This window comes from Chelonus insularis, unplaced genomic scaffold, assembly GCF_013357705.1.
Source record: "Chelonus insularis isolate UGA/USDA-ARS -01 unplaced genomic scaffold, ASM1335770v1 contig_146_pilon, whole genome shotgun sequence".
Taxonomy (NCBI): Eukaryota; Metazoa; Arthropoda; class Insecta; order Hymenoptera; family Braconidae; genus Chelonus; species Chelonus insularis.
In genome coordinates, this window is record NW_023276387.1 from 1,428,698 (window position 1) to 1,456,664 (window position 27,967).

The 27,967-nt window shown below is 29.1% G+C and overlaps 4 protein-coding genes and 2 long non-coding RNA genes across 6 annotated transcripts in view; 4 read left to right on the forward strand and 2 right to left on the reverse strand.

The window, feature by feature from the left end:
• Positions 1–11,955, reverse strand: part of LOC118063652 (uncharacterized) — a 56,011-nt gene extending 44,056 nt beyond the window's left edge. Inside the window, exons 1-3 of the long non-coding RNA XR_004689940.1 lie at positions 11,114–11,955; positions 10,960–11,028; positions 3,468–3,555 (exon numbers count right to left, since the gene is read on the reverse strand). This is a non-coding gene — a long non-coding RNA (uncharacterized lncRNA). The remainder of the gene's footprint in view (positions 1–3,467; positions 3,556–10,959; positions 11,029–11,113) is intronic.
• LOC118063617 (protein krueppel-like) lies at positions 2,936–7,318 on the forward strand. The gene is made up of 3 exons (XM_035077700.1): positions 2,936–3,360; positions 4,209–4,875; positions 5,007–7,318. Exons 1-3 carry the CDS (start codon positions 3,321–3,323, stop codon positions 5,725–5,727), a joined length of 1,428 nt encoding a protein of 475 aa, XP_034933591.1. The 5' UTR covers positions 2,936–3,320; the 3' UTR covers positions 5,728–7,318.
• A 3,634-nt stretch (positions 11,956–15,589) lies between the features above and the next one.
• LOC118063653 (uncharacterized) lies at positions 15,590–21,009 on the reverse strand. Its single transcript, XR_004689941.1, has 6 exons — positions 20,521–21,009; positions 20,024–20,402; positions 19,838–19,940; positions 19,491–19,721; positions 16,210–16,902; positions 15,590–16,077 (listed from the first exon to the last, which is right to left on the reverse strand). It is a non-coding gene; the product is annotated as an uncharacterized lncRNA (long non-coding RNA).
• A 441-nt stretch (positions 21,010–21,450) lies between these two features.
• On the forward strand, positions 21,451–24,103 carry LOC118063601 (uncharacterized). Its single transcript, XM_035077674.1, has 6 exons — positions 21,451–22,312; positions 22,393–22,531; positions 22,605–22,826; positions 22,900–23,001; positions 23,140–23,922; positions 23,991–24,103. The coding sequence occupies exons 1-5, from the start codon at positions 21,540–21,542 to the stop codon at positions 23,914–23,916; spliced, it is 2,013 nt and encodes a 670-aa protein (XP_034933565.1). The 5' UTR covers positions 21,451–21,539; the 3' UTR covers positions 23,917–23,922; positions 23,991–24,103.
• Positions 24,104–24,447: 344 nt separating this feature from the next.
• On the forward strand, positions 24,448–25,602 carry LOC118063638 (ADP-ribose pyrophosphatase, mitochondrial). Its single transcript, XM_035077738.1, has 2 exons — positions 24,448–24,800; positions 24,861–25,602. Exons 1-2 carry the CDS (start codon positions 24,575–24,577, stop codon positions 25,508–25,510), a joined length of 876 nt encoding a protein of 291 aa, XP_034933629.1. The 5' UTR covers positions 24,448–24,574; the 3' UTR covers positions 25,511–25,602.
• A 78-nt stretch (positions 25,603–25,680) lies between these two features.
• On the forward strand, positions 25,681–27,942 carry eIF3m (eukaryotic translation initiation factor 3 subunit m). Its single transcript, XM_035077720.1, has 7 exons — positions 25,681–25,848; positions 26,016–26,195; positions 26,291–26,385; positions 26,461–26,679; positions 26,772–27,040; positions 27,116–27,259; positions 27,479–27,942. Exons 1-7 carry the CDS (start codon positions 25,804–25,806, stop codon positions 27,703–27,705), a joined length of 1,179 nt encoding a protein of 392 aa, XP_034933611.1. The 5' UTR covers positions 25,681–25,803; the 3' UTR covers positions 27,706–27,942.
• The last annotated feature ends 25 nt before the right edge of the window (positions 27,943–27,967 follow it).

A 27,967-nucleotide genomic window follows, 5' to 3' on the forward strand; every position in this document is an offset into this window, starting at 1 on the left:
TAAAAAGAATTTCTTTACAATAAAATGAGATTTATTTATCATAAAACCACTAATGTGTTCATAATTAAGGCTTTTTTTTTTATTTTTATAAAATATTTATTAATAATTAAAAAATTGTTTTTTAACAGTAATAAGTCTCTTTTATCAGTGCATGTAAGTTGGGGTAAAAAAAAAAAATTCTTCATGTATTAAAGAATAAAAATTGATTTATTTTATCTGTAAAACAACTCACAAATACGAAAGAATGCAAGAAAAAAGTTATCCCCTTTTTCTATTGTGCTATTTATTCAACTATCGCTTGATGTTGGGTAATCGTCGGAACATGTACCGAACTATAAAAGTGCTTCGACAGCTCATATTTATATACACAAGGCTTGTGATCGTCTTAATCCAAATGATAAACAGAGAGAAAAAAAAAGGAGGAAAATTGAGGAAAGACAAGCGTTGAATTTACGAAAAATATATATCACTTTATTTGACATTGAAATGTCTATCTTTGAAATGTACTTAAACGTGTGTATGAGATAATCAAGGGTAAGAATGTACAAATACATTCAGTTATGGTTTAGAAAAATTTCCTTTAAAGGATTATCAATTTATTTTTCAACAGATAAATAAATATTGATGTTCCAAGCCATGGAATTTAATCATTTAAAATTAATTCACAAGGAAAAAAAAATTTACTCAGGGGTTAATTAGTGTTTTTAATGAGTTAATTAATTTGTTATTAATATTGAAAATAAAATATTTTATTAATGGTTAAAAAGAACTTTATTCAATCAAGTAAGTGTATGAGTTTTCTATTTAATTTAATATTTATTAAATTAAAGAAAAAAAAAATTAAAAATATTTATTGAATATAATTGAATAAAAATTATAATAAAATAATAGATATGTTATTAATGGGAGTAAATACATCAAGAGATTAATAATTAGATTGAAATAGTTTACAATAAAGAATTATTTTTATAAATAATTGATAATTGTGATTAGAATAAATTTAATTACACTTTATTGTTGATAAAAAATATTTTAGTGGTTTTGTATTTTTTATTGTTTTAAAAATTTGTTAATTCTCTTTATAATATTTGTGTGTTGGTAAAATCATAGAATTATAAAGAAATTTATTTGGCAAAAATGACAGTCAGTAGCATAAATTTATTGATCATTGAGTTGGCGAAAATAAGGGCCAATAATAAGACACTTTTATGATTTAAATATTCTAGTATTGAAATCAGACATAATGTGATTGACCTCAAGATGAGGACCGGTCATTGATACACATGATGACTGTATTGTTAATTAAAATTCAATAATAAAAAAAAAAAAAAAAATTGTTTTAAATGCTTTATTATTTTATTATCAATTTAATGATGATAAATCTGTGTTTATGTCAATTGAAGACTAAATAAAAAATAATTACTTATAATGATATTTACTCTGAAATAAATATATTTATTAATGTAAATAAACAAAGATTGATATCAACCGACAATAGCTTTAGTAATATTAAATAAATGATACTACTGATCACTATTATTTACTGAATGAGTAACAAGTTGTACTGTGTAAAATTAGACATGAATACATGTGTACGGCTTTTATTCAAATAGTAAAACCTTTAACCTGCAATGCACCATCACCCTTTATTATAGCCCGCTTAGTTCAGGTATAAAATCCTACAAATTTTCTGGCTCCCAAAAAGGGTTGATGTTGAGGTCTAACCCTTGGAATACCTCCTGACAACAATAGAAAAAGAGATGATGTAGCAGGTAAAAGTTCGACAAACACCCAAGGGTTAAAGTCATAATGATTGCCAATAATCATTCAGTAACGCCCTCTAGGACTTTGAAATGAATTCGCATTTGTACTAATGGTTTACGAATACAAACCGCCCACCTTCTTGTTTGCATTAGGATTTTACCAGTTATTGCACAATTTATAATTAATCCTGATGAGGGTATTGTTAATCTTATTTTTCATGTTTACCATGACGATGCATTCTTGGTATTACTTACATTATTTTTATTATTTTAAAATTATTTATTTATTTCTAAATAATTATTTTCAAAATTTATCCATTTATTTATTCGAAAATATTTTTAATCTAATAATTAATTTTTTATAATTTAATAAAAATATTTATTTATTGTTAGCTAAATAAATAAACCATAAGGTTTCATTTTTTTTTATTGTTTATAATTATTAAATTATTTATATATTTTTAATAATTATTTAAAAGACTTTACTATTCAATAATTCATCTAATTATTTTTTATCTCAAAATATTTTTTGCATTTTTACATTATTAATTAATGTTTTGCATTAAAAAAAACAATGCTCGATAAATAATTGTTAAATAAATGAATAAAAAAATTATTTAATAACTCCAAAAAGCAACGAAAAAATTCTGTGAGCAAGAAAATTTCCGAAGAAAAATATTTAATAATTGATATCATAGAGTACAGAGAATGAAAAAGAAAAAAAAATTCTTAGTAATTTAAAAAAAATAAAAAATCGTGAATTTAAATTTGAGTCTGATCACATTTATATCAGGAATCCGTTAGAACTCAAGCAGCTACCCTAGTTATAAAAAGAAAAAGAGTAAATAGAAAGTGAAGAAAAACACGGAAGGCCACGAATGAAAGAGAAAGAAGGGATATCCAGTGCAAGTTCACTTTCTTTCATATCCTGAGTATCCCCCACTACTTTCCAACAGGTTGTGCCCCACTAGTTGGCGCCAACTCTCAACTGAGGGGTGATTTTCTCCCTCTTCAATCCACCACATTGCCCTCCCATTTTAACGCAACACGAATAAGCCTGCGTTAAAGAAGTTGGCGGGCCATGATGTCATTGGTTGTAACCAATATGGTAGGGGATTAATACATAAGAGTGGGAGATGTTTGACTATCCAGAACCCACGATCGCTGACAGTTAGTATTGGGTTAGGTCAGCCCGAAGACACTTCGTTACATTTTAGTCTAGTTGATCGTCGATTAAACATCGACGGAAATACATAACACTTGGTTGCTACTCTTAAACTTTAGTTTTAATTTTTGATTAAAAAATTATTTTCGTGAACACTTTGAAGTTTATACATCAACCAAGTCTATCAACAGTTTGTTTTTATGTGTGTTATTGTGATATTATTCTCACTGATTAAGTGAAGTGAATTATCTGGAAAAGCATTTATATAATATTATATTTAATTGCAAGAAAAAAAAAAAGAAATATATACAAAGTGATTTGTATCAAAGAAAAACGTGATTTATATTTGTGGATGGAATGTTTTAGTGTTTCTCTGAATCACGGAACGTAGAATGGCACTTTCTTATTTGCAAGAAGCGCAAATCAACGCAGGTAATATTTTTTATTTACTTGCATTTTAGTTGAATAAAATTCACCAAAGTATCCTCCATACTATTCAATCAAAACATTTAGATAAATCAAATTTAAACTTCAATTACCTTGATAACATTGATGATTTAGCTTCATGTTTATCAACAAATCTTGACTTTTGGACAACAAATTTTAGGTTCTCACACGTTATAATATCTGGAACAGAAATAATGATACAATTATAAATAACTAGGAAAAATTAAATTTAAATAATTAAATTTTTTAATTCAATAAATAATGTTGGCATGCTGATGGTTATTATTTTTTTTTTTTCAAATATTTAAAGAAAATTTCAAAATATCATTGGAGCCAATTAGTGATAAGGATGCAGAGACATTTGGGGGCGGTCTCCAAGAGAGACGTTGCTGTGGGAAACGAAGGGATTGTGTAGTGACTCGGTGACAAAAAAATCCCAAAGGAGAAGGGTGTCGTCAAGGAAATGAAAACCTGCCCCTATCGATTAGATTTTCTTTTTTTATGATTAAAAATCTTGGAAAATGACCGAGGCATTATATATCTAGATTCACTGTCACTAATATAAGAGCATCCGACGGGGTAGAAAAAATTATCTTGATGGATGGAGTAAAGGAGTGTTAGGATTAAGAAATAGGCTAAGTGACAGGAGAAATAAGGATTTTTTTAAAGGGATTTTAAAGGATAAAATGGAAGATTTTATTTTTCTTCTTAAATTAATGATACTGTCAAGCAACATCTTCACTCATTCCCCATCAGTTTATAATCAAAATCATTTAGTTCTAGTGTGTGTATCATCAACAGAATCATTTATTAGAATTTATTTGATTTTCTAGGACTTCTCACAGGCCAACAATTCGACATGAAAGAGTCAGAGAAGCAATCATCAATGTCTCCACCACTGAACAATAACACATCAATGTCGTTATTTCCTCGTATTGGTGCAGCAGCGGCAGCCGCAGCAAGCTTATCAATGCTGACGCCACAACAATTGTTAGCAGCAAGTCGTACAGCAGCATTGATGGCAGCAGGACTGCCAGTATCATTGCATGCAAGTTTAGCAGCAGCAGCGGCATCAAATCCATCATTATATGGACATCATAATCAACCAATGTCATTATTTGGTGGTTGGGCACCACCAGCCGCACCATCACCACCAAGCTCAGTATCACCAGCACTTAGCACCAAATCTACATCAAGACGCAGTACAAATAATAACAATAATATTGTTAGCAGTAGTGTTGATAGAGTGACGAAGAAAAATCAAGTTAAAAAACGGGGACCAAAGACCAAAGTGGAAATGAGTTTACCTACTCTATTGGAAGGTACGGCGCCACCTAGTCCGCCCACATCTGTCAGTCCTGAGGCTGTTAAAGACTCAAGAGATAAAGTATTCACTTGCGGAGTATGCTCAAGATCATTTGGCTACAAACATGTATTGCAGAATCATGAACGTACTCATACTGGTGAAAAGCCTTTCGAGTGTCCTGAATGCCACAAACGGTAAGAAAATGACTTGATTATTATTCTATAATTATCTAAAAGTAATGACTAAGTTGTTTTTTTTTCCTCTTTCCTTAATCTGATAATTAGACCGTAGACTAATGATTGATAATTTTTTATTTATCTTACAGATTTACTCGGGACCATCATTTGAAGACACACATGAGGCTGCATACAGGTGAGAAACCATACCACTGTAGCCACTGTGATCGTCAATTCGTCCAAGTAGCAAATCTCCGTCGTCATTTACGCGTCCATACAGGCGAACGTCCTTACGCATGTGAATTATGTTCAGCTAAATTTAGTGATTCCAATCAGTTAAAAGCGCATTTATTAATTCACAAGGGTGAGAAACCTTTTGAATGTGAACACTGCCAAATGAGGTTTCGCCGAAGGCATCATTTACTTCATCACAAATGTGGTACATCTGGATCCCGAACACACATGGCATCACCATCAGTTACTTCTGATGATCTTGAAGAAGATATTGATATTGATATTGATCCTGAGGTATCCCTTCGTGCTAAAAGTCATCCGTCGCATCGGCTTCCAAGCCCCGCAACCACGGAATCACGTCCAATTCATCTCCCATTAAATTTAGCCAATGTTCCAATTGATTTACCTGAACAAACAGAACCTGAAGACTTATCAATGCATCGGACACATTCTCACAGCCACAGCAGTGGTGATTCACCTCTTAGCCAAAGTCCTAGCAGTGATACTTTACATGATGATGATGATGATGATCTTGATGTTAAAGATGCATCACCAACAACATTATTCCTACGTCGTGGTGCTCATCATGATATTTATCGATCTGCCAAGATGATTAAACCTGAACCTACTTCGTAGTATAAGTAGACTCATTTAACATTTATTTTTTAAGTAGTTTTTATGTTATAAACTCGAATTCCTTTCGATACAAGTCTGAACTGATTGTAAATAATTTATTAGATTATTAAAAGTTGAATAATCGTTGTAATTTGTGTGTTTTTAATTTTTATTAGTTTATAAAATTAAAACGCTTGAGTGCGTGCATTTTTTTTCCTCTTTTATTTTTTTTTTTTTATACTTAAATAAAAATCCAAGAGAATCAAGAAGAAGTAGAATTAGAAAAGAGGGAGGAAAAAGAGGATGAAAGAAAGATTCTCAACTCAATGTGACACTGATTTATGCTCTGGTTCGTCATGCAAATTTCTCTTTAGGCCATTCGAGGTCATTTCAAGGACTATTGTTCCAAAAATGTTCTTTTTACAACAATAAGGATGAAACTAGCTCAGTTTTCTTTTCAAATCAACTTTAGTCCTTGCAGTATACATCCTACTGAATAACTGTGTGCGAATATTCATTTTTGGATCTTGTTGAACAAGTCTCCAATTTCACATTGATTTTTAAATCATGACTTTTTTTGCTGACTATTTGTTTAAACAAATGCTTGACCAGATTAATAATTTTTATCTCGTAGAACGGGACATTAAATTGATATTTTAAAAACAAGAGAACGAAAAAAAAATTTTAATGACACTGAAAAAAGGACTTTTTAAGTCTTCGACATTATTGTTTGTATATTTTTTAATTGTATAATTTGTTTAAGACAATCGACAACTGTTTTATATAACAGTAAACGTATGATTTTAAACAATTAACAAGACTTTTTAATTATAATTAATTAATTTAAATTATATTTAATTCAAATATTTGATCATGGATTTATATTTTGAATGACTCTAAAATACGTTTTCAAGAGTTAAGAGAAAATAAGGCAAAAGTATCGAGAAAGAGAGAAGTTGAAAAGAAGAAAAAAATAAAATAAAAAAAAGGGACAATGGCGTGTGCCATTGAGTCTCTTTTTTTTTACCCTTGTGTGTACGCACGATCGAACACGATCAAGATCCATGTATCGCACATAGAGACATATATACACACCCTTCAGGGTTTTTACTTTTTATCCAAAAAAGACTTTGTTGGTCCTTAAATACTAAAATATCGATTCTTTATTCATTTTTTTACTCTCTCTCTCTATTTTTCATCTCAATTTGTACAAAATCTTTTAACATAAAACTGATTATTTTTTTTTTGTTAGATTAAACAAAAATATTACCAACAATTACAAAAATTATTTTATTTTATTAAATAATTAATTATGTTAAAAAATTTTTGATCATCCTCTTTTTCTTCTTCTTCTTCTTCTTCAGAACCAATTAAAAAAAAAAAAAAAGAATGCTAAATATTTTATTTATCTGATGAAAATATTTTTTCTGTTTTGAGTGACATTTATAAGATGTAAATGTTCTGTAGATAACAAAAGAAAAATATGTAATACAATCCTGAAAAGAGAATATTATATCTTTTGAAATTAATAAAGAATATATACAGCGTGTGTGAGGTCTGTTACATATATGTAAGAATTGTAAAAAAAAAAAAAAAAGAAAAGGAATATTTCTCATAAAAACTCAATTTGAATGAAATTGAATTTGTAAATGGTTGCAATTGTGAATTTACGAATAGCTGAATAATGTTTGAATTAAAATCATTTTAGTTTGTACATAATAATTCACTAACGAACGGCCAATTGTTATCACTACTATTATTTTATTTTATCATTATTATTATATATATTATTATTACTATCAATAATTGATTTTTATATTATTATTATTATTATTATTAATGTTATATATTTTTGTTTAATTAAATCAATTACACAATATTGAGAAAGAAAGATAAACATTTTAACAGTGAAAACATAAATATACTTAATAATTTTTTAACCCATTCTATAGTTCACATTAATTGTTATAAAAGTGAGGAAGAAATTATAAAAATACTTATTACTTGTAAAATAAACAAATTAAAAAGAAAAAAACAAATGGTTTATATTTAAAATAAAAAAAAACAAAAAAAAATAGTTGTTTGATTAAAAAAAACCAAGCAGGTGAATTGATAAAATAATTATTTACTTATCAAAATAAGTATGTGGTACAAATGAATAAATTTATAGAATAATAAATACAACAAACAAAAGAATAAAACATAAATAAAAATTCAGTGATAAATAGAATTAAAAATAATTACTGAGGAATGATTTTAAAAATAATTAACTGAAATGCAAGCCTAATATATATAATGATATTCGTAAGTATATTAATATTTATGGTATCATGATTATCTTTATTATTATTGTCATTGTCTTTGTATGTGAAGAAACTTAAAAAGAAATAACTAACAAACTAATAAATGGATAAATAATAATGATGATAATAAGAATGAAGAAATATGAAATTATGAAAGACGACACTACCTCACCAGACACCTAAATATATCTCAAACCACAAGACTGATTTTTACACATATAGTATTGATAATTAAATTAAAAAAATAAAAATACATTGAATAATAAATTTTTGTAATAATTGTAATAATAATACTTGATATAACAATGTGTTGTTTAATAATTGAATATATTTGAACTTTGATGATTATGGTAATGACTTTAAACTGTATATAAAATATATAGTCAATTTTTGGAGTAAGTTTATTAATAATAATTAATCATTTATTAATTAAACAATAGAAAAAAATTAATAATATTCAATAAATATTATTTATTTAATAAACAAATTTTTTACTCTTATTCATGGAATTTAGAGTTAATTTGTTTGATAAATAAACAAAAAATTATTAAGTGACTGATTAATTAATTATTTTGAATATTAATTAATTATTATATTATTGTGTGGATGTATATAGTTGGATTGGATATGGAATAATAATTGTATTATTATTATTATTTATGTCAACAGTGTGGTTGCAATTATTGTTTCGTGGATTTGTATATTAATTAATATATGTACATGACTATGATGATAATTATTAATTAATTTAAATTATCAGTTATTGTGACATGTGTAAGGATATTTATGATGTGTAAATTATGAATTATAATTATTACGATGATTACATGGGAATTCAAAATTAAAAAATTGTTGAATAAAATTAAATAATTCGAGTAATTTTTTTTAAATAGTATCTCTTCTATTTTTCTATAATTAGTTTTTTTTATTCATTAAATAGAAGAGTTTGCATTTCAGAATGCCATCCAACTATCACCCAATTATTATTCAACTATAATATGCACTACCAAGATCATTCTTCAACAAAAGAGACAAAAATATAGTCACAAAAGAGTCTAGAGAAAAGAGAATTTAAGTATTACGATGCAAAAGTTTGCTGATGATTTATTTGAAAATTATCAACACTATTTTAAAAATTACAAAAAAATTCTCCTTCTTCATTTATTATTTAATAAAACTACAGTAAAGAGGATAACATCTTTGATGCAATAATGATAAGTATGGAAGAATTTGTAGAAAAAAAAAGGAATAACATCCAGAAATGAAAAAACTCTATGGACTTTTGTGTAATTAATATTATTGCATCAAGCGTTTTATTCTTTTAAAGTATAATAAACAAAAAAAAAAAACTATTTTAAAAATATCATTTCATGATGGTATATCATCTCCAACTATATTGAAAAAAAATTTACCAACACTATCAGAAGATTATTTTATTTAATAATATTTAATTGATTCAATAAATTTCAAAAATATCTCTTTTATCAACAAGCATTGTTTTTTATAAAAAAATTTTTCCGTGAAAATTGAAAAAACAACCGAATGTTGATCAGAACCTTAGCATCTGCCTGCACGTGGCCATATAGACATTCATCTATCGAGAGGATACGTTCATGTGCTGTAATATAATACAAAATCTAATGTGTCACTGTGTCACAGCCCCCCCTCCCCACTTATCCACATATGACTGCATATACGACCGCGTGAATACTATAAAACCGATCGAAAAAAGAATGACAGCTTTGACTAGAGGATAGACACACTGTATACACAAGTAAAAGTGAAATAAAGATAGAAAGCTGTATGTGTGATCACTTGATAGAGAAGAAAAAAAAAAACACACACACATTTTCCTCCCTCTACTCATGTGGAATTTTAGATTTTTTGAGAATCCACTGGGAAACTATTTTCCTATCTTCTTCAAAGATTTCAAGCCATTCTGATCATCCAAGGCCACCATGAAAAAATCTAAAAAAGAAATATTAATTATTATTATTGAAAAATAATAAAATTAAGATAAAAAGAACAATGATAATGTCTGCTGTGGTTTGTATAACGATCTTAATTTGAGTTAAGAAATAGCAGATAACTGGACTTACTTGTAATAGATACGATGAAGCGGCTTTTTGGTAAAAGAATTCGCCATATGGTCATCCAGTCATTCTATCTAGTCCTAGAGACTGTAGACTCTTGATTGAACTCATTCGTATTATTCCACCTCACACATACACACAACAATAGTAGACTTGTATACTATTTTATTTTACCTATTTCGTGATCTATGGTCTGTTAACTGCGACTTAAATTGACGGAAATATCCTTCCTCGAAAGGATGAGACACGAGACCTTCATTTCAGCACGTGCCATATTATTATGTTACTAAAAACACCTAAATTTCTTTAAAATCAATCTATTTCAGCTATTGATCTTTTTTTTGTTATGCACAAATTCAATATTTTTGAATTTATACCAAAAAAAAGTTGTTATTAATAATTTTTGGAAATTAAATTTATTTTTTAGGAGAAGTATTGTTTTATGTTCAATAAATTTAAAATGACTGTTAAAAGAAGGAATAAAATACACCAATTAATGATTAATATTCATGAAACAAAATTATAAATATTTATTTTTCGATATATTTTACTCGTTTTCCACCTGCTTTTCCGTTTACTTCTGTTTTATTCATTATTCATTTGCCACTTATTTCTAAAAATATATTTAAAAAGAAATTTTTTTTATATGCAATATTAATTGTTTTTATCATTGATTCATCGATAGTACTCAAAGGATTCATGATTATTGAATGATTAATGCAAAAAAGATGTTGTAAAGGATCGTAAAAATTTTAACATTTATGCCAAAAAGCATGATTTCGAAATATATATAGTGAATTAAAATTTACGAGCTCTTAAATCTTCCTAATCTACACTAATAAACATAAACAACGTACCTAATCTACTCTGATCCAAAGAATAATAGATAAAAGTCAACAACAGTCTCCAACACCTTTCGTGCTAACCTGAAAAATAAATAAAATTGAATAAATCACCAAAACTAATGGAAACAGGTGAAAAAAAAATTTGTAATTATCTTCATTTACTTACTTGTGTTGCTAAAATCATTTCTCATAACACCTGATGGTGGTTATTGTTCTAGCTAAACTCCACTTGTCGTCATCACAACACTACACACATATACACACACAATTAACTAAACACTGAACTACTTATTCACACCTAATTTATGAAAACACGATAAAACACACATAAATATCACTGAATAACATTTACATAATTATTGTCTATCGTTTAAGATTATTTTCAGTCATATTCAATCTATAAATTTACGTATTTTTACATAAAAAATTCACCCGACGCCAAGTTGCAAAAATGGCGTCATTGTTTTTTCTAATACGCAATAAGATGCTTGTATCAAATTACCCATTATTTCATTATGAGCCACTGTCTTTTTATGAAATAAATATTTTCTAATCATATTTGAACATTATTATACATGATTCATGATTAAATTCATCATAATTCCATTATTTTTGGATAATTTGCTCAGACATGTCCATTAGCGTAATGACGCTTGTTATTATTATTGAATAAAAAAACAAAATTCTACTACTAATATAAAAAATATTCATAATTATTACCTCTATTAACTACAAAGTAACATAATTCATTATTTGTGACATAATTTTGGAGTGGATGGCTGTGAATTGGGCTGGATTCAAAATTGTTAATAAAAAATTCAGGAATGTGACGCCATTGTTCGATGCGTCAACAGGCATTGAATTAATCGATGAAAAATATTCAGTATTATGAGCTAGAAAGTGTAGCAGCATGTTATGGCTTGTGTTTAACAAGTTTTTGGCAGGTGAATCATCACCAAAACTCTCTAAACTGCTTGGAACTTCAAAGCAGAATAACGCGGACAACCGTTTGAGTCAAAAGACGACGCTTGACTGAGATATTGATCGCGGCGCTTTATCAATTGCGCGGCCAAACTGATAACTACAATATTGATCTATCGATAAAATTATTGTCGATAATATTAATCACTTGATTACCATAAGTCGCTTTGATTTGATCGATAAATCGATAAAGAAGTCTAAAATCAAAATTTTTAAATTGAAATCAATTTGAATGGTTTTTTTTGTGTTTTAATAAATAAAATTAGATAGAAATCCTTGAATTAATGTGAATAAAAATCTGGTAAATATATTTTTTATAGTAAAATGATGTTTAAAGAATCGATAACCTTCAATTCTATCACGAAAATCAATTTTCATTGAATTTAAATTGAATTCCGAATTCTAATTCTTTCGAAGTTTCTCATTATATCCTTCTTCATCCTCATTTGGTGTTTTTGCGGTGAAATTGAGCAGACTTTGAGAATATTCAAATTTCCTTCCTCCTAATTTATTTTTTTAATAAGACGGAAAATAAGAAGGAACACTGTAAGACGAAAAGAATGGAAAGAATAGGCAGATGAAGAGAAAGAAGAAGAAGAAGATGTTGGAAAAGGAGTTGAAAATATAAGAGTTGAGTAGAAAAAACAGCGATTCGGACCATGCACGAGGTATATACTCTATAGAGAGTTGCTATAGAAACACTAATTCCATCTCTTTCTCTGGCCCTCTGTTAACAGTGAAAAAAGAGCCGGAGAATATAAGGTAAGAAGGAAGGGTGAAAAAAAATAGCGAGGGTGAAAAACCTGGGGGTGACTCAAATAAAAAAACGGATCAATATTAACTCTTTTTTCTGGGGTAGCTCACCAACTATATATAGGCTATCTGCTGATGCCTTCGCTACCCTAAAAACCTTCCTTCTTTTCTTACTTCCCTTCACCTCCCCTCCCTCACTGCTCTTCCACGGCTCCTTCAACCCTTCTCACCCCCATATTTAAATCTGGACTGGAAAAAAATTTAGTTTTCGATTTTCTTTAGTTTTATAACTTGCGTTCCCTAGGGATTCTGTTATTTATTGGTTTTCGAAATTTGTTTTTTTTTTCTTTTTTTTCGCTATCATTTAATGACTTAGTTTGTGCTTTATCATTCAATTTTATTAAATTTAGAGATTAAAAATGGAGGAATATATTTTTTTTTATTCATTTATTGATGAATCTAAGACTGATGAAGATTTTGGATTTTCTTCATTATTTTATAGCTTTGGTAAAAAATTAATTACGAGTAAACTAATGAGAAAAAAAATATTCTGAGACCATGTATGTTTAGTTTAGAACCTGGCAGATCTCCAACGCTTTAATTTAAATCATTTTTGATAACCGGAAGTATCATTAAACTATTACAAAGATAAACCACATTTACCAATAATTACAATGAGATTACAACAAATTTTTTTTTCCTGCTTTTAAATATCAGTAAAGCTGATACGAAGAATGGTAATAAAAAAGACTTTTTTTTTTATACATAAAAAAAAATACTTGTTCACTTTTCGGAGCCAACTATCTTATCTTAATTTAAATAATCATATTCATTCGACTTTTACCTTTTGAAAGCAAGTCAGTAGGCTTCTTGATGTTCTTCATTTTCCGTTTTCTCTTGCCAAAAGAAAATATAATTAATTTCAAGATAACTCTTAATGGTCTTAACTCTTCTCGAGGATCTTGAAGCTCTGAATAGCCTGAAAAAAAAATAAAGTAAGAAAAAAATCAATATTATCGATTGCCATTTCAATTGAATGCCTTGACCTCTCATTTTTTAAGCCACGTTCACCAACACATTAAAAAGCTTTCGTATATTTGTGTGGGTCGATTTGAACTTGTGGGCATTTTTTTTCTCTTTCTCTGCAGTTACCACTTGTGTTTGTCCACTTTCAATGAGACTTCATTCAAGTTCAAGGTCTGCCGTACTCTCCCTTTTATTCTCGTAAATTAAGTGGCACAACATTGGTATTTTTATTTTTATACATTCACGTCAATTAAACGTTATTAATCATCACTATTGCCATTATTTTCTTTTAATCAATTGTTTCCGACACTTCCTGTTATTAAATAATGCTTTAATTGATGTTTTAGTAACCAGTAATTGATAAGATAATAAAAAAAATTTTTTTGTTATTAAAGAGTGCAGAAAAAAGCACTTTATTTCACGGCATGCAGAAAAGAATAATTTTTCTCACGTTATTTTAACCTCTTCAGAATTTTATTCTATGATAATAAAGACAGAAAAAATTTGAAAGAAGCAAATTTTTTGAAATCAGTAAGTTTAACCCTAACTCAGATGTTTTATCCTGAAAAATTCAATATGGCTGCTAGGGCTACATTACGCCTTGCTTAATTACATGAAGATACTTTTCTCGTCAGTGATAGAGGATGAGTAGACGTCGTCGCTGTCGTTGGACGACGTGGTAAACGAAGGAAATCTAACGAGAAGGAAGGGGGGATGAATAAAAGCTTGCAAGAGAGAAAAAGAGATAAGGATAAAAGTAAAAAGGGGCAGAATATTTTTTCTATCTTTTTCTTTCTTTTTTGTCTTTTCTTCGTCTTGACGTTATTTCGCCGCCTTTGTACCAACTTTTCTTATTTCTTCCCTTCTGCTACCCTATCAAGACGCACCACGGCGCAACGCGTAAGATAAGACGAATCACAAGGGCGGTGGGCTTTCTTAAAAAGGGGTGGAATAAGGGAATGGAGGTCTGAAGACAATCGTTAAAATCATTTGTTTATAAATCGCATATTTATTGTTGATATTATTGTTATCATTGTCGTGATAACGATAAGGTTTTTTCTTTATTTTTTTATTTATGAGTTAGAAAGTTAGGAATGATAAATTTTCAGTAATAAAACTACCCTTGAATTATGTGTGTTGGTTTTTTTTATCCCCTAAATTTGCATCTTAAATTCGTGCATACGTCAAACATTAATCAATCGCTTACTAGAATGGAAAAAAAATATTCTAACCCTATCAAATGGGTTAACAGTCTTATTTTTCACCCCCTTTTTATTTCTAGTTTTTTTACTTTTACCCTTTACTACCTCGTTTAGATCCTAGTGTGGTAAAAAAAATTTTTTTTTTAATTTTTTTATCCAATTAGAATAATTAATTCAGTCATGGTTGCATTGAAGAATTTTTTAGATTATTTTTTTTCATCACTTCCGGTTTGTAAAAAAATTTATGAGAACCAATAGAATATGTCATGATATTTGTTTTAAATTATTAAGAATAAATTAATGTTAAATAATTAAATAATTAAAATTTCTTATTTTCATACATCATTTCATTTTAATTCACCGCTAGCTTATACAAATACTAAGGCAAAAAAAAAAAACTTACATCCCTTAATTGTTCGACCTTAAAGCCCATCCATAAGGGGAGAAAAAAGTGTCAAAAAAATTTGTCCATTTTAATTTTAATATTTTCACATGAAAAAACATGATTTTTATCATGAAGTATTTATAAAAAACGACTCGTACATATAAATAAAAAAATTATTCTAAAAATACCAACTTATGAATTTTTACCACTAAAATAATTGACAATAAATTAAATCACTTCCACCCAGATGACTTTGAACAATAATATTAAACAGAGGGTTGTTTTTATTTTTAATATTAAAGACGAAGAATATTTTAAAGAATCAAAGATTTTTTATTTCGACCCTTCGCGGATCCGCGAACTTTTTAGGGGTTGAAAAAAAAATAGGGGTAGTGATCGCGGGTGAGTCAGAGCAATCGAAGCTGTGGGGTAGATTTTCTCTAACCCTCTCTTATATATTTTTTAGGGTGGCCACGGACTTCTTTTTTATCTACAGGGATTCTAAACGCCACAGTCCGGTTTCATCCTTTCCACCCTCCTTTGCACCCCCGCCTCTCTTTTTTCCCATCTTTTTTTTCCTTCCCTGAGAGCATATATATAAGCTACAAGCTTTCACGATCAACCCTAGGACTACGAGAAATTATTCATGAGATGCGCACGAGAGACACTAGCAAGAGAATTAGAAAGGGTTGATGGTAAAAAAAAAATCATTAGGGGTAGATTTTTTTTTAGGCTGACTTGAGATAGTGGATATGCATCTGGAGAACTGCTAACTAATTCATGCTGAAAGAATAAGAATTAAGAATTATAACAGCAATTAATTTAAATATTTAATTTAAACAAAAACATTAATTTTAATTATTATAAAATATTGTTTGGTATTAAACAATACAATTAAATAAATAATGAACTTACATGTATTATTCATTTTTCTCGCTTCTTTAAAAATTTTTTTATCTATGGATCTAGGTTTTGCTCATGTTGTTGAACCTCTGTAATTCTTTTAAATAAATAAATAAACTAAAAATAATAAATACATCCAAGGCTGATGATTTTAAAGATGATGAATAGAATTGAGACTTAATTGTTGTCTTAATGAATCAAATAAAAGTCTTAATTATCATTTAAAGACTCTTCGTAAGATGATTACAATAAAAAATGGATTGATTTATGCTAAAGCAGAAGATGATATTGAATTTCCACCAAGTGTTCCTGTTGGCTCTCAGAAACAATTATGTTTGGATGATGTTGTTACCACAACAACCACTGATTATGAGTCAGTTGGAGAAATCTTAGTTACTGATTTAAAGATGAATAATAATGGTAAAATTGGAATTAATTTAATTGAAGTAGAGGTTGTTGAAAGCTACTCTCCATCATTTTTCTGGATCCATTTGTTGAAAAATAAAAAACAATTCCACATGATGATGACAACTCTAGGGTAAGATCATTTTTGTTGATAATTTAAATAAGAATCATGAATATTAATATTGTAAGACATGATGAATCCTCCAACAGCAGCATGATCTCCAAAGAACGTTGATGAATCATTGCAATGATTTTGATCAGTCTGAAGTTTGGTAGCGTTGTGGAACACAGATGTATTGCCTGTAAAAAATATTTTATTATTAGAAAAGGTTTATTTAATGTAAAATTAATAATATAAATAATTATTTATAAAATGTTTAGATGTTTGTGATTAATTAAAAATGTATTTAATAGTCATCAGCAAAGTAACAATTATAGTTTGGTAAATAACTCAATTCTCATCAATCCCAAAAGCAAAGCAAATTTAAAAAATGAATGAGAAAGAATGGAAAATGAGAAAATTCTTGTCATAACTGAGCAATCTTAAGTGAAATTTTGTATGAATAACGCCAGTCTGACAACGCCATTTAACATTTCGTAATCAGAGTTGGAATATTTAAGTGTAGAAGAAGATGGAAAGTTAAGACAGAGGGTTGGCAATGAGAGGGTGACATTTGCAAAAAAAATTAGGAACGAATTTTTTCTTTACGAGCTAAGGGAAAATATAAAAAAAAGTTTTAGCATCCTATTGAACACTCGTTACTTTCATTACATACCAAAAAGAAACTTTACAAAAATTGTTTTTCAACTTACATAAGAGCTTAAAGAAGTGAATAATAAATTGATTAAATAATTAAAAATAATTAATAAGTGACATTAAATCACTGCAAAGTGAATTGATAAATTTGAGTTTGGTTTATTTAAAAATTAATTACGAGTAAATTAATGAGAAAAAAAATATTCTGAGACCATGTATGTTTAGTTCAGAACCTGGCGGATCTGATACACTCCAATTCGAACGATTTTGGACAACCGGAAGCGACAGAAATTACTCCTTAACATACATAAAGTAATAGAGTCGAAAAAAAATAATTAATAAATTAAATAATAATGAAAAATAATTATTCTTCGCTTCTTAAATTTTTTTCAAACCCCCAAGAGAAAATCGGCGCCTGAACCCAAGTAATTTTGCCTAAAAACGTAATTAGTGTGCGAAGAGATGACGGCTCAAGGGGGTGAGAAAGGGTAGAGAAGAATAAGAGGGGGTTTAAAAAAAAAGGGGGATGAATGTGGGTGCGACGTAAAAAAAATCGTTACCCAAGTGAGAGAAAGAGAAGGCGACTTTTTTCATGTGTCTTAGGGATGAGGTGAAAAGGGTGGTTTCGCCTCTGGGGCTGTTTTCTAACCCCTCGGCCTACTTCCACCCTCTTAAATTTTTCTCACTTGCACTTTCACTGACTTAGACTCGTTCTCCTTATTCTTATTTTTTTTTTTCTTTCTTCTTCGCTTTTCTTACCCTCACGGTCTAAATCCTCGAGGGTGGACTTGGCCGAGGGGTGGCCCATTGAGGGGGTAGAAAAATCGAGGGTGCAACTTCTCAGGACAACTACTGCCGGAAATAAGAAATTGTCAAGCAACCACTTGAAGTGGACGATGATTTTTTTTATTGTCAATTTTAGGGGGTGAGTTACCCCGCTCGTTTTTTTCTTCAAATGACTATAAATTTTATTTACATGTGTTTTAATTTTTTTGTTATTAAAAATTTAAATTAAAAAATTGAAACAATAGATGTCTCAGGTGTTTCTTTCTAGTAACTTTGCTCTTAAAAATATTTTGGGGGTGAATTTTTTAGAAGGCTGACAGCAAACGGAGAAAACAAGTGACAAGTTCACGGTTACTTTCAGAAAATTATGAAATTTATTTCACAACTTTAAAAAGTAACTACACATGAATTTTTCACCCTTAATATAACACCCTTAGGGGGTTGATTTCCACGGGCGGGTCAGGGGGGGGGGAGGGTAGAAAACATATGTATTGATAGATATTATATTTACAAAATTTACTTTTGTATAAATGAAGTCTTCTTTGTTGTCTTATATCTTAAAGATGTTCTTTTCAATTCTGTTTTTCATCTTATTCTCATGCTCTCAAATCGATCCACTTAATGGTGGGCAGCGGGGGTGAGTTTTTTTCCATAGGGATGACTCGCTTTTTCTTCTCTCAAAGAGAATTGCGTTAAAGGGTGTCGAGTACAGACCGAAAAATCGGATTAACGCCTTCGGCATTGTACTTTCATCATTTTCAACCCTCTTAGAACAAAATCCTTCATTTTTTTTTTTTTTCATTTAAACAAACAATTTATTTAAATAAATAATGAAGACATTTTAGAGTTAATTTCGATCAAAGTGAATTCATCAAAGATTTTCGTTTATTTTTCAATCAAGGGAAAATAAAAGTATTCGTGAGAGTAAAATAGAGGGGGGTAAAAAAGGTACATTCGGTCTCCTGATTACAAATTTATAAAGAAATAGATCTCAGGACGTCACTGGTTGCGAGGGTGATGCTGAAAAATACGGTAGTCTAACTCACCCTCGACCACCTCCTTCACGCAGGGGTAATTTTTAAGACGACGTTTTGAATAAAAGTTGAATTAAAAGAAAAGAAATATATTAATGTATTTTTTTTCATTTCCTAAATAAATCTAACTTTAAAAAGAAAATTCTTTTGCCATTAACTCCAAGAAACTTTCAATCATTGATAAACAATGTTTTAAATTAAAAATACTGCTTGGAAAAATTTTCTTTTACGCAATCTAATCTTTAGGGTTTATAGAGCAGAGTCTAAGCTTTCAAATGAACTCTAAATGATTAAAATTGAATAATTATTACCAGAGATATGATTATTCAAATGTTCCCACAATTTCCAAAAACTTGCAAATTTCGCCATTATCTTCAAAAGAGTCCGCCATTTTGCCAAGTAATTAACACTGTGCGCATGTCTCGTATTCACTGAAAGGGTTGAAACCCTTCCTTCTAACGAAAGTATCTTTTCCCCAACCCCAGCAAGACAAAGACCCGAGACCTATCACGAAAGAAGGAGGAGAATACCAGGAAAAAAGTCTATAAAAAAAAAGAAATAAATTACAGATTAATTTACATAGAAAAAATTAATGACGCGTGTCTAGGGTCTTAATATGATTCGGAAGGGTTAAATATTAGCATAAGAATATACTTACAACCCTAAAGCTGACCTACAAGTTGAAAAAATCATTTTTTGTAACCTTTTTTTTTTAGATATTCAAATAACCTCTCTTATCGATCCTCACAATTGTTGAGTTCCTTAAACAATAAATAATAAATAAATAAAATAAAAAACTAAATAATATTTTTCGTCATACTAACGATCTTTTGTATAACAATACCTTAGTCCATGGGGCTTCTTTATCCTTAAATCGTTTGTATATGAAAGTGATTCTGATTGGATTCTATTTAAAAATCGAAAAGAAGACGTTGAAGCAATAGGAAAAGCAGTAGAGAAAGAAAAAATCCACAGGAGATGATTTTTTTTGCCGACCACTTTCCAATAAAGTCGAAACGAAACGTTTATGTATGCACATGAAAACGATTCAAACGTCAATCAAGACATGAGAATGTGTACTGCGATACTCGACACAATTTTTCTTTTTCAATCCATGCTTCCACAAGGGTGTGAAATTTTTTTTAACATTTTTTCTAACCTCGATACTTTTTTTCTTTTTTTTATATCGCTTGCCAATGATTACAAGGCACTGCAAAATCATTCTAAAAAAAATAAACATTAGAAAAAAAAACCTGCTTGAATTACTGAACGTCATTCAGAACTTGAATATTTCTTTATAAAGTAAATCTGTGGCAGTCAATTTAAAAAATCGTTACTTACATAGAAATTTCATTCTCACTTTTGAAAATGATAGAAAAAAATCTATTCCATCCAATATCATTTTTACAAGCCATGATGCTGACATCCAAACAGAATGAAGTTGATGATAAGGGTGGTGTCGATATATGTACATTTATAATCGATATCGATTATCGACAATTATTTTTTAATTATAAGGCGCGCGAATATTTAAATTTTAAGGGTAGACTTCCCTAACCTTAAATCGTCTCAAATTTTTATCATCAAATTAAATATTTTTTGTTTGTTTTTTTCATGTGAAAAATATTTATAAGTGTTGAGAACAATTTTATAAATGAGAATAGATAAAGTTTGACTGTGTAAGTGCAGTAATAGTCATATTATAATAAATAATTTTTCAGTTAATTCAACGGTGTCATGGCGGGCATCCTTATCATGGGCTTTCTACTACAAAATAATAATTATGCAATTATTACTGCACTTACATCATTAAAAATTTTTTTCCCTGTATATCATTGTTCTCACATAAATATTTTTTACATGAAAGAAAAACCAATTTCGAGGTTAGGAAAGCCCAGTCTTAATAATAAAAAATTTAATGTCAAAAATTTTTTAATGTAAATAAATAATTACGTATTTTTAACCTAAAATAATGAATAAATGCAATAAAATTTGGATATAAAAAGATAGAATACACACGATTGATACAAATACAGCTGAAAAGTAGTTTCCAACGAATTTCGTGAATATTTTTTACATTCATTTCCATCTACTGACAACATAAGGTGAATAGAACAAAGAAACTACTTGGTACGTGATTGAATAGAGAGGGAAGAATGTAAATAATGCGCAAAGTAGTCACAACACGTCGTGCCAAACAAATAAAGGTCGATGATTGGTTGGTTCAAATGACCAGCATGAACCTGACACAATCTCCCACCTCGACCAGCTCAAGCATTGCCGGTGTTTGATGTTCAGTGATATGTAATACTCGTTAATGAACGATAGTGTAGGCAGTAAAAAGATTAAAATAATAAACAATGGTTAATTCAAAGGATATTGATGATATTAATGCTGCAATTATTGCTCTGTTGAGAGTTCAAAAAAATCAAACAATCCCAATAATAAAGATTGACCGGAGATATTATGAAGAAACCGGAGCACGCATTCCATACAAGAAATTAGGATTCCTAAACCTCGTTGATTATTTTAAGACTGTGCCTGGTGTTGAAGTAATTACAGTGGATAATGTTAATTACGTAAATGTTATGGGAATAAAAAATTCACAACACAATTGTGATCATCAAACTAATCAAGAAAAATCTGTAACTCCAATAAATTCATATGGATCTATCAAAAAAACTTATAAAAATGTTCCACAATGTATTCTTTCTATTTTGGAAAAATCATCAAGAGGTTTATCAAAGACAAAATTGATAAGAGAATTGAGACTTAATTATTGTCTTAATGAATCAACTAAAAGTCTTAATTATCATTTAAAGACTCTTCGTAAGATGATTACAATGAAAAATGGATTGATTTATGCTAAAGCAGAAGATGATATTGAATCTCCACCAAGTGTTCCTGTTGGCTCTCAGAAACAATTATGTTTGGATGATGTTGTTACCACAACAACCACTGATTATCAGTCAGTTGGAGAAATATTAGTTACTGATTTAAAGATGAATAATAATGGTAAAATTGGAATTAATTTAATTGAAGTAGAGGTTGTTGAAAGCTACTCACCATCATTTTTCTGGATTCATTTGTTGAAAAATAAAAAACAATTCCACATAATGATGACAACTCTAGGGTAAGATCATTTTCGTTGATAATTTAAATAAGAATAATGAATATTAATATTATAAAAAATGATTGGGAATTTTTTTTTAGAGAATTTTATGCGTTACATTATCCAGACCAGAAGGTTCCAATTGCTAAGCTCAAACGGGGATTAAATATTGCTTGTTTATTTGACGGAAAATGGCATAGAGCGGTGATTAAAAGTATTGATCCTAATGACAAAGTGACAGTGAGTAGTCAACAAGTATCATAAAAAGATAAAGATGATATTTATTAACTAAATTTTTTAAACATCTGTACAGGTAATGTTCTATGACTTTGGTACTCTATACAAGTGTCTATCTAATGAAGTATATTATCTTCATCAGTCATTTATGGATCTTCCAGCTCAAGCTGTTCCATGTAGATTGTATGGTGTTGCTCCTCAGGATGGTGATAAATGGCCCAAAAGAGTTCGAGATTTTTTTAATCAGTGGGTTTATGAGAGACCGCTATGGGCTAACATAATTGAAGCAGACGTTAAGGTATTGTCTCATACTAATATTAACTATCATTGCTTCACACTCTGCTAATACAGTTTTAATAATCATTTTTTAGAAAAAATCAATATCAGTTACTCTAGTGGATACCTCAGAGAATGATGACTTTATCATCAACGACTGGTTGATTCATAATAAAATGGCAAAAGTGAAACGAGTGGTTAGTAACTCATCATATTAATTTTATTTTCAACCTATAATAATAGATAATGTTATTAACTGTATCTATAAACGATTTTCTATTAAAATATTTAATAGCAAATAATTTTCTATTAATCATTATTCTAAATGTTTTTAGGGCTGTGTTGATCCAGAAGATTTAAACCTATATGTTTATGAATTTAGTGAATATTATATCGATGAGGATGGAGAGTATGAGACAGTAATTCCAACAACTCGTTATCCAGAATCCAATAGTGGACCTATTTTATCTATGAGCAGTTCACCTAAAAGTGTTGGTTCTTTAAACAACAAACTTGAACTACATGATTATGATTGGAAAGCATTCAAAGCTCAAGTGCGAAAAAAGATTGATGAATTCATTGTGTTAACTTTAAAAATGTTTGATGAATTTATGAAAAAGAATATGGAGTCAAATGCTGATGGAATCATTCAAAACTTTATTGGTGAATCATTAACTGATTCAATAATGGAGATCTTGTTTTCTTTTCTTGATTTAGATCTTCAAGCACAATTTTCAAATGCCTCAGTTGTTTCTTCGAATGAGTCTATTGCTGATATAGATGATGAACGATCACATACAGTTAATAAGTCTGCTGAAGAATCATCATCATTTGATAATATCTCCAATTTAATATCTAAAGTTAGAAACAAAGTAACAATACGAAGTCATCCAGACACATTAGTTCAAAAAGCAGTCTCAAAATTTTTCAAAAGTAGAATTATTAATAAGTCAGAAAATTCGAGTTCATTTGCAGAAAGTATTATGAATATAAATCCGTTTGAACCAGATTTTTTTATCAATGATAAGTTGAAAAAGAGTGAAACTGAACCACCACCGTTACCTCCTAGACCATTTAATAACTCGTCAAATCATTGGAATCCTTTCCTATGATCAAAGGTAAATCCAATTAAATTTGTCACTTATAAATTAATAAAATAATTATTAAAAATTTTTTATTGTTATAGTGATGACAACGAGCTATAATCTGTGTTTAAAAAATCAAACATATCCATTTATGTTTTTAAATATTTATTAATTTTTAATAACATTTTTATAATGAGTGCTAATCATGGTTAATTAATAAGGTTTCATCAATCTTGAATTTAGTTGTGAATTATTATTAACGTTTCGGTGTTGTAAACACCAATAATTCAATGAATTTAGTATTAATGTTTTTCTTTTTATTATTATTTAAACAAAAGAAACTTTTCTTTATTAATAATTGTCTTTTAAATGTTGAATTATTTTAGTGTTCATAAAGTTTCATCATTTCATATCTTATATTTTAAAGACCAACGTTGTTTGTTCATTAAATATACTTATTATTAGTTTATTAATTCGTTATTGTTTATTTATAATTTAAAAAAAAAGAATTTTAATTCAGTATCCTTAGAATTGTTTTGAATTATTCTGTGAAGTGTTGACAACTCTAAGCAATGGAATTTCATCAACATGTGTACCAACTTTACTAAAATAGTCTCGAGAGTATCGATATCTCGATGTAAACAAACATTCAGAATAACTTTTGAAGCAATCATCAACTTTAATAATGACTGGAAAAACACTTCTAAGTTCTCTTTTGCATTATAAATGTAGACAAAAGTTTTATTCAACGACAAAAATCAAAAGGTTTGTAGTACCTGATGAATTAGTACCTTGGGAAGTGGAGTTTCCTGGATATGATCCAGCTTATTACACTGCTACTGATGGAAAACCTTGGGCAGATAAAAATATCGGTGATGTAGGATTCCAGCCTAAATGGAATGCTCAAGATGGTAATTAATTTTATTTAAATAATTGAGTATTTGATTTACAATATTTGTAATGAATTATAGGTGATATAAATCGACAAAGTTTGACAAAAACCTATCGAATCACTCAGGATGGTTATCCTTTGAATCCTATAGGCCGGACTGGTATCAAAGGACGAGGTTTATTAGGTCGTTGGGGACCTAATCATGCAGCAGATCCCATAGTAACTCGCTGGAAGCGTGAAAATAATGGAGACAAAGAAATAAAAATGGATCCTACGACTCAGAAACCAGTACTCCAATTTATAGGAATCCAGAGAAGAGATACGAGAGAGTGGGCAATTCCGGGAGGCATGGTTGAAGGAAATGAAGTGATTTCATCAACATTGAAGCGCGAGTTTATGGAGGAAGCATTAAATTTATTGGAAAAACAAGATAAAAATCCAGAAGAAGTTAAAGGATTTAAAAAAGAAGTTGATAAATTGTTTGAAAAAGGAGAAAAAATATTTCAAGGCTACGTTGATGATCCTAGAAATACAGATAATTCATGGATGGAAACGAGAGTATTTAATTTCCATGATAATGATGGAAGTTTATTGGATAAAATAACTCTTGAAGCTGGAGATGATGCTGCTGATGTTAGATGGATGGACATTGATAATAAATTGAATTTATACGCAAGTCATAGCAAATTTCTGCAGTTAGTTGCACAAAAACATGATGCTCATTGGTAGATAGTCATTATAAAATAATTTTAATTTATTATTAATTATAAAATAGTGGAAGAAATATTTGTATATTTTTAATAAAATTCAAATTTCCCGCACTTATTAATACACGCCCAGTTTTTTCTTTATGGTGTTGGTAACACTTTTCTGGCTAACTTCACTGTAGTCATCAAATCGTTGCGATCTGCCATTTTTCCGAGTCCGGCAAATTGCTTTGGGTTCGGTAGAGTAAAAAATAATATAAAAAAGTAATTTAATAAACGATTTTGTAATAATTTTATAAACAATTAATTACAATCATGACTGTGCCAGCTGTTTTTATGGATTTACCACCTGAGGATCAGGTAATTATCGCAAAAAGATCAATTTTATTACAAGAAAATTCTACCTAACCTTAGAAAATAAAAGAAATATTGACAATTAATACCAGAAATTCCAGAAATAAGATTTTCAAATATTTTTTAAGGTTATATTTATTTATTTATTCAATCTCTATTTATTATTCATACAGGCACAAGAACTCAGGATTTATTTCAAGAGTTTAGGAGCAGAAATCAGTGATGAAAAGTCTCCACGTGGAATAGAGGACGATTTGCACAAAATAATTGGAGTTTGTGATGCTTGTTTTAAAGAGGGAAATGAAGTAGAGATTGAGAATATCTTGAATGATATCGTTTCAATATTAATTCATGTAAGAAAAATAACTTAACTCATTAAAGCATGAAAACTTTATTAGCATAATAATAAACATATTCTTTAATAAATAACAATATTCATTGGTTTTAGATACCTGTAGAACGTGCGGAAAATCTTATCTTAGTATTTTGTGACAAATTAAAGAAAGCTCCAGGCCAGAAGCTCGGACTTGTGTGTTTAAAAGCGTAAGTTAAATCAAAACTAGAGTCTTTGTTTTAAAATAACCTTAAAACATAACATAAATGACACCTTTTTTGTAGATTATGGCTGCTTTTCCAGTCATTAGAAGAAAAGTCTCCAATGAGATATCATGTCTACTATCATTTGGTCCAGGTAGCACGTAATGTTGGTCAAGTTCATGCAGTTTACAGCGGGGTTGAACAATTAAAGGAACAATTCAAAGCTTTTCCACCAAATAATGAACAAATGCAAAAATTACTGCGTCTCTTGCATGAAATTTTACTTAGCTGCAAGCAAGGGTAATTTCTAAAAACTCTTTCAAATATATTTTACTTCTATTTTATTTTATTTCATGGTATAATTGGTGTTGTTAATATTTATTCTATTACAGAGATCGAGCAGCAGCAGTAATGGTGGAACTGTTAGGTACTTATACAGCAGAGAATGCCAGTGAAGCTCGAGAAGATGCTCAACATTGCATTCAAGCAGCTTTAGCTGATCCAAATACTTTTCTACTGGATCCTCTACTAGCTTTAAAACCTGTGAAATTTTTGGAGGGTGAAAATATCCATGATTTGTTATTTATTTTCGTCCAAGAAAAATTACCTGCTTATATTAAATTCTATAAAGAACATAAGGACTATGTTGAACACACTGTTGGTAAGAAAATAAACTTTAATTATTACTAATTAATTCTAAATTTATTCGACTAATTTTTTATTCGTTTTAATGAAGGTTTAAATCACGAGCAGAATATGAAGAAAATGCGACTCCTGACTTTTATGCAGCTTGCAGAGACCAATCCAGAAATGTCGTTTGAAACGATACAAAATGAACTGCAAATCGAGGAGAAAGATGTCGAGAGCTTTATAATTGATGGTAATTTTTTTATATTTCTCTGAAACCAATCCTGGATGGAATTGAAAATAATTTTTATTTAAATCAATAAAAATTGTTTCTATCCAGGAGATATTAAATTGGATCAGTACTGGCTTGAGAACGATCTTCATTTAGTTCTTGAGTTATCGTAAAATTCAACAAAAGAATTTAATTTAGATAATTGATGAATTAATGACGTTTTTGTTTATTAATTTTTAGTGTTGAAAACCAAATTAGTCCGAGCAAGAATGGATCAAGCCAACAAGAAAGTCCTCATCTCCAGCACAATGCATCGAACTTTCGGTCGCCCACAATGGATGCAACTCCGTGACTTGCTGGCAGCATGGAAAACAAATTTATCATCGGTTCAAGATGGAATGAAATCTGTTGCCGATGCTCAGATGGAAATGGTGATGAGGGGGCCAATGCCTTCTAAAGCTCTTTAATCACTTTGTTTTCATTTATAAATTTTTCCATACCGATGTAAATACTAAATAATTGGAAGTTAATTCATTAATTTATCTCATTACTCTGCTCCACACTTGTCAAGCTAATTTGGGTGACAATATTCAAAAATGAAAGAAGTATTAAATTATAAATGATTTAGTTGAAAATTGAAATAACCATGAATCAGCTGTCAGTTTTTTTGTAAAAATGTTTCAATCAAGATAATTTAATAAATTTTATAAACAAAAAAAAAAACTATTC

Coding starts and splice junctions, on each gene's coding strand:
- LOC118063601 (XM_035077674.1), top strand. CDS start 21,540: ATGGTTAATTCAAAGGATATTGATGATATTAATGCTGCAATTATTGCT. Junction 22,532..22,604: donor ATCCTAATGACAAAGTGACA/GTGAGTAGTCAA, acceptor ACATCTGTACAG/GTAATGTTCTATGACTTTGG. Junction 22,827..22,899: donor TAATTGAAGCAGACGTTAAG/GTATTGTCTCAT, acceptor ATCATTTTTTAG/AAAAAATCAATATCAGTTAC.
- LOC118063617 (XM_035077700.1), top strand. CDS start 3,321: ATGGCACTTTCTTATTTGCAAGAAGCGCAAATCAACGCAG. Junction 3,361..4,208: donor AGAAGCGCAAATCAACGCAG/GTAATATTTTTT, acceptor TTGATTTTCTAG/GACTTCTCACAGGCCAACAA. Junction 4,876..5,006: donor TGTCCTGAATGCCACAAACG/GTAAGAAAATGA, acceptor TTTATCTTACAG/ATTTACTCGGGACCATCATT.
- LOC118063638 (XM_035077738.1), top strand. CDS start 24,575: ATGACTGGAAAAACACTTCTAAGTTCTCTTTTGCATTATAAATGTAGA. Junction 24,801..24,860: donor TAAATGGAATGCTCAAGATG/GTAATTAATTTT, acceptor AATGAATTATAG/GTGATATAAATCGACAAAGT.
- eIF3m (XM_035077720.1), top strand. CDS start 25,804: ATGACTGTGCCAGCTGTTTTTATGGATTTACCACCTGAGGATCAG. Junction 25,849..26,015: donor ATTTACCACCTGAGGATCAG/GTAATTATCGCA, acceptor TTATTCATACAG/GCACAAGAACTCAGGATTTA. Junction 27,260..27,478: donor CGAGAGCTTTATAATTGATG/GTAATTTTTTTA, acceptor ATTAATTTTTAG/TGTTGAAAACCAAATTAGTC.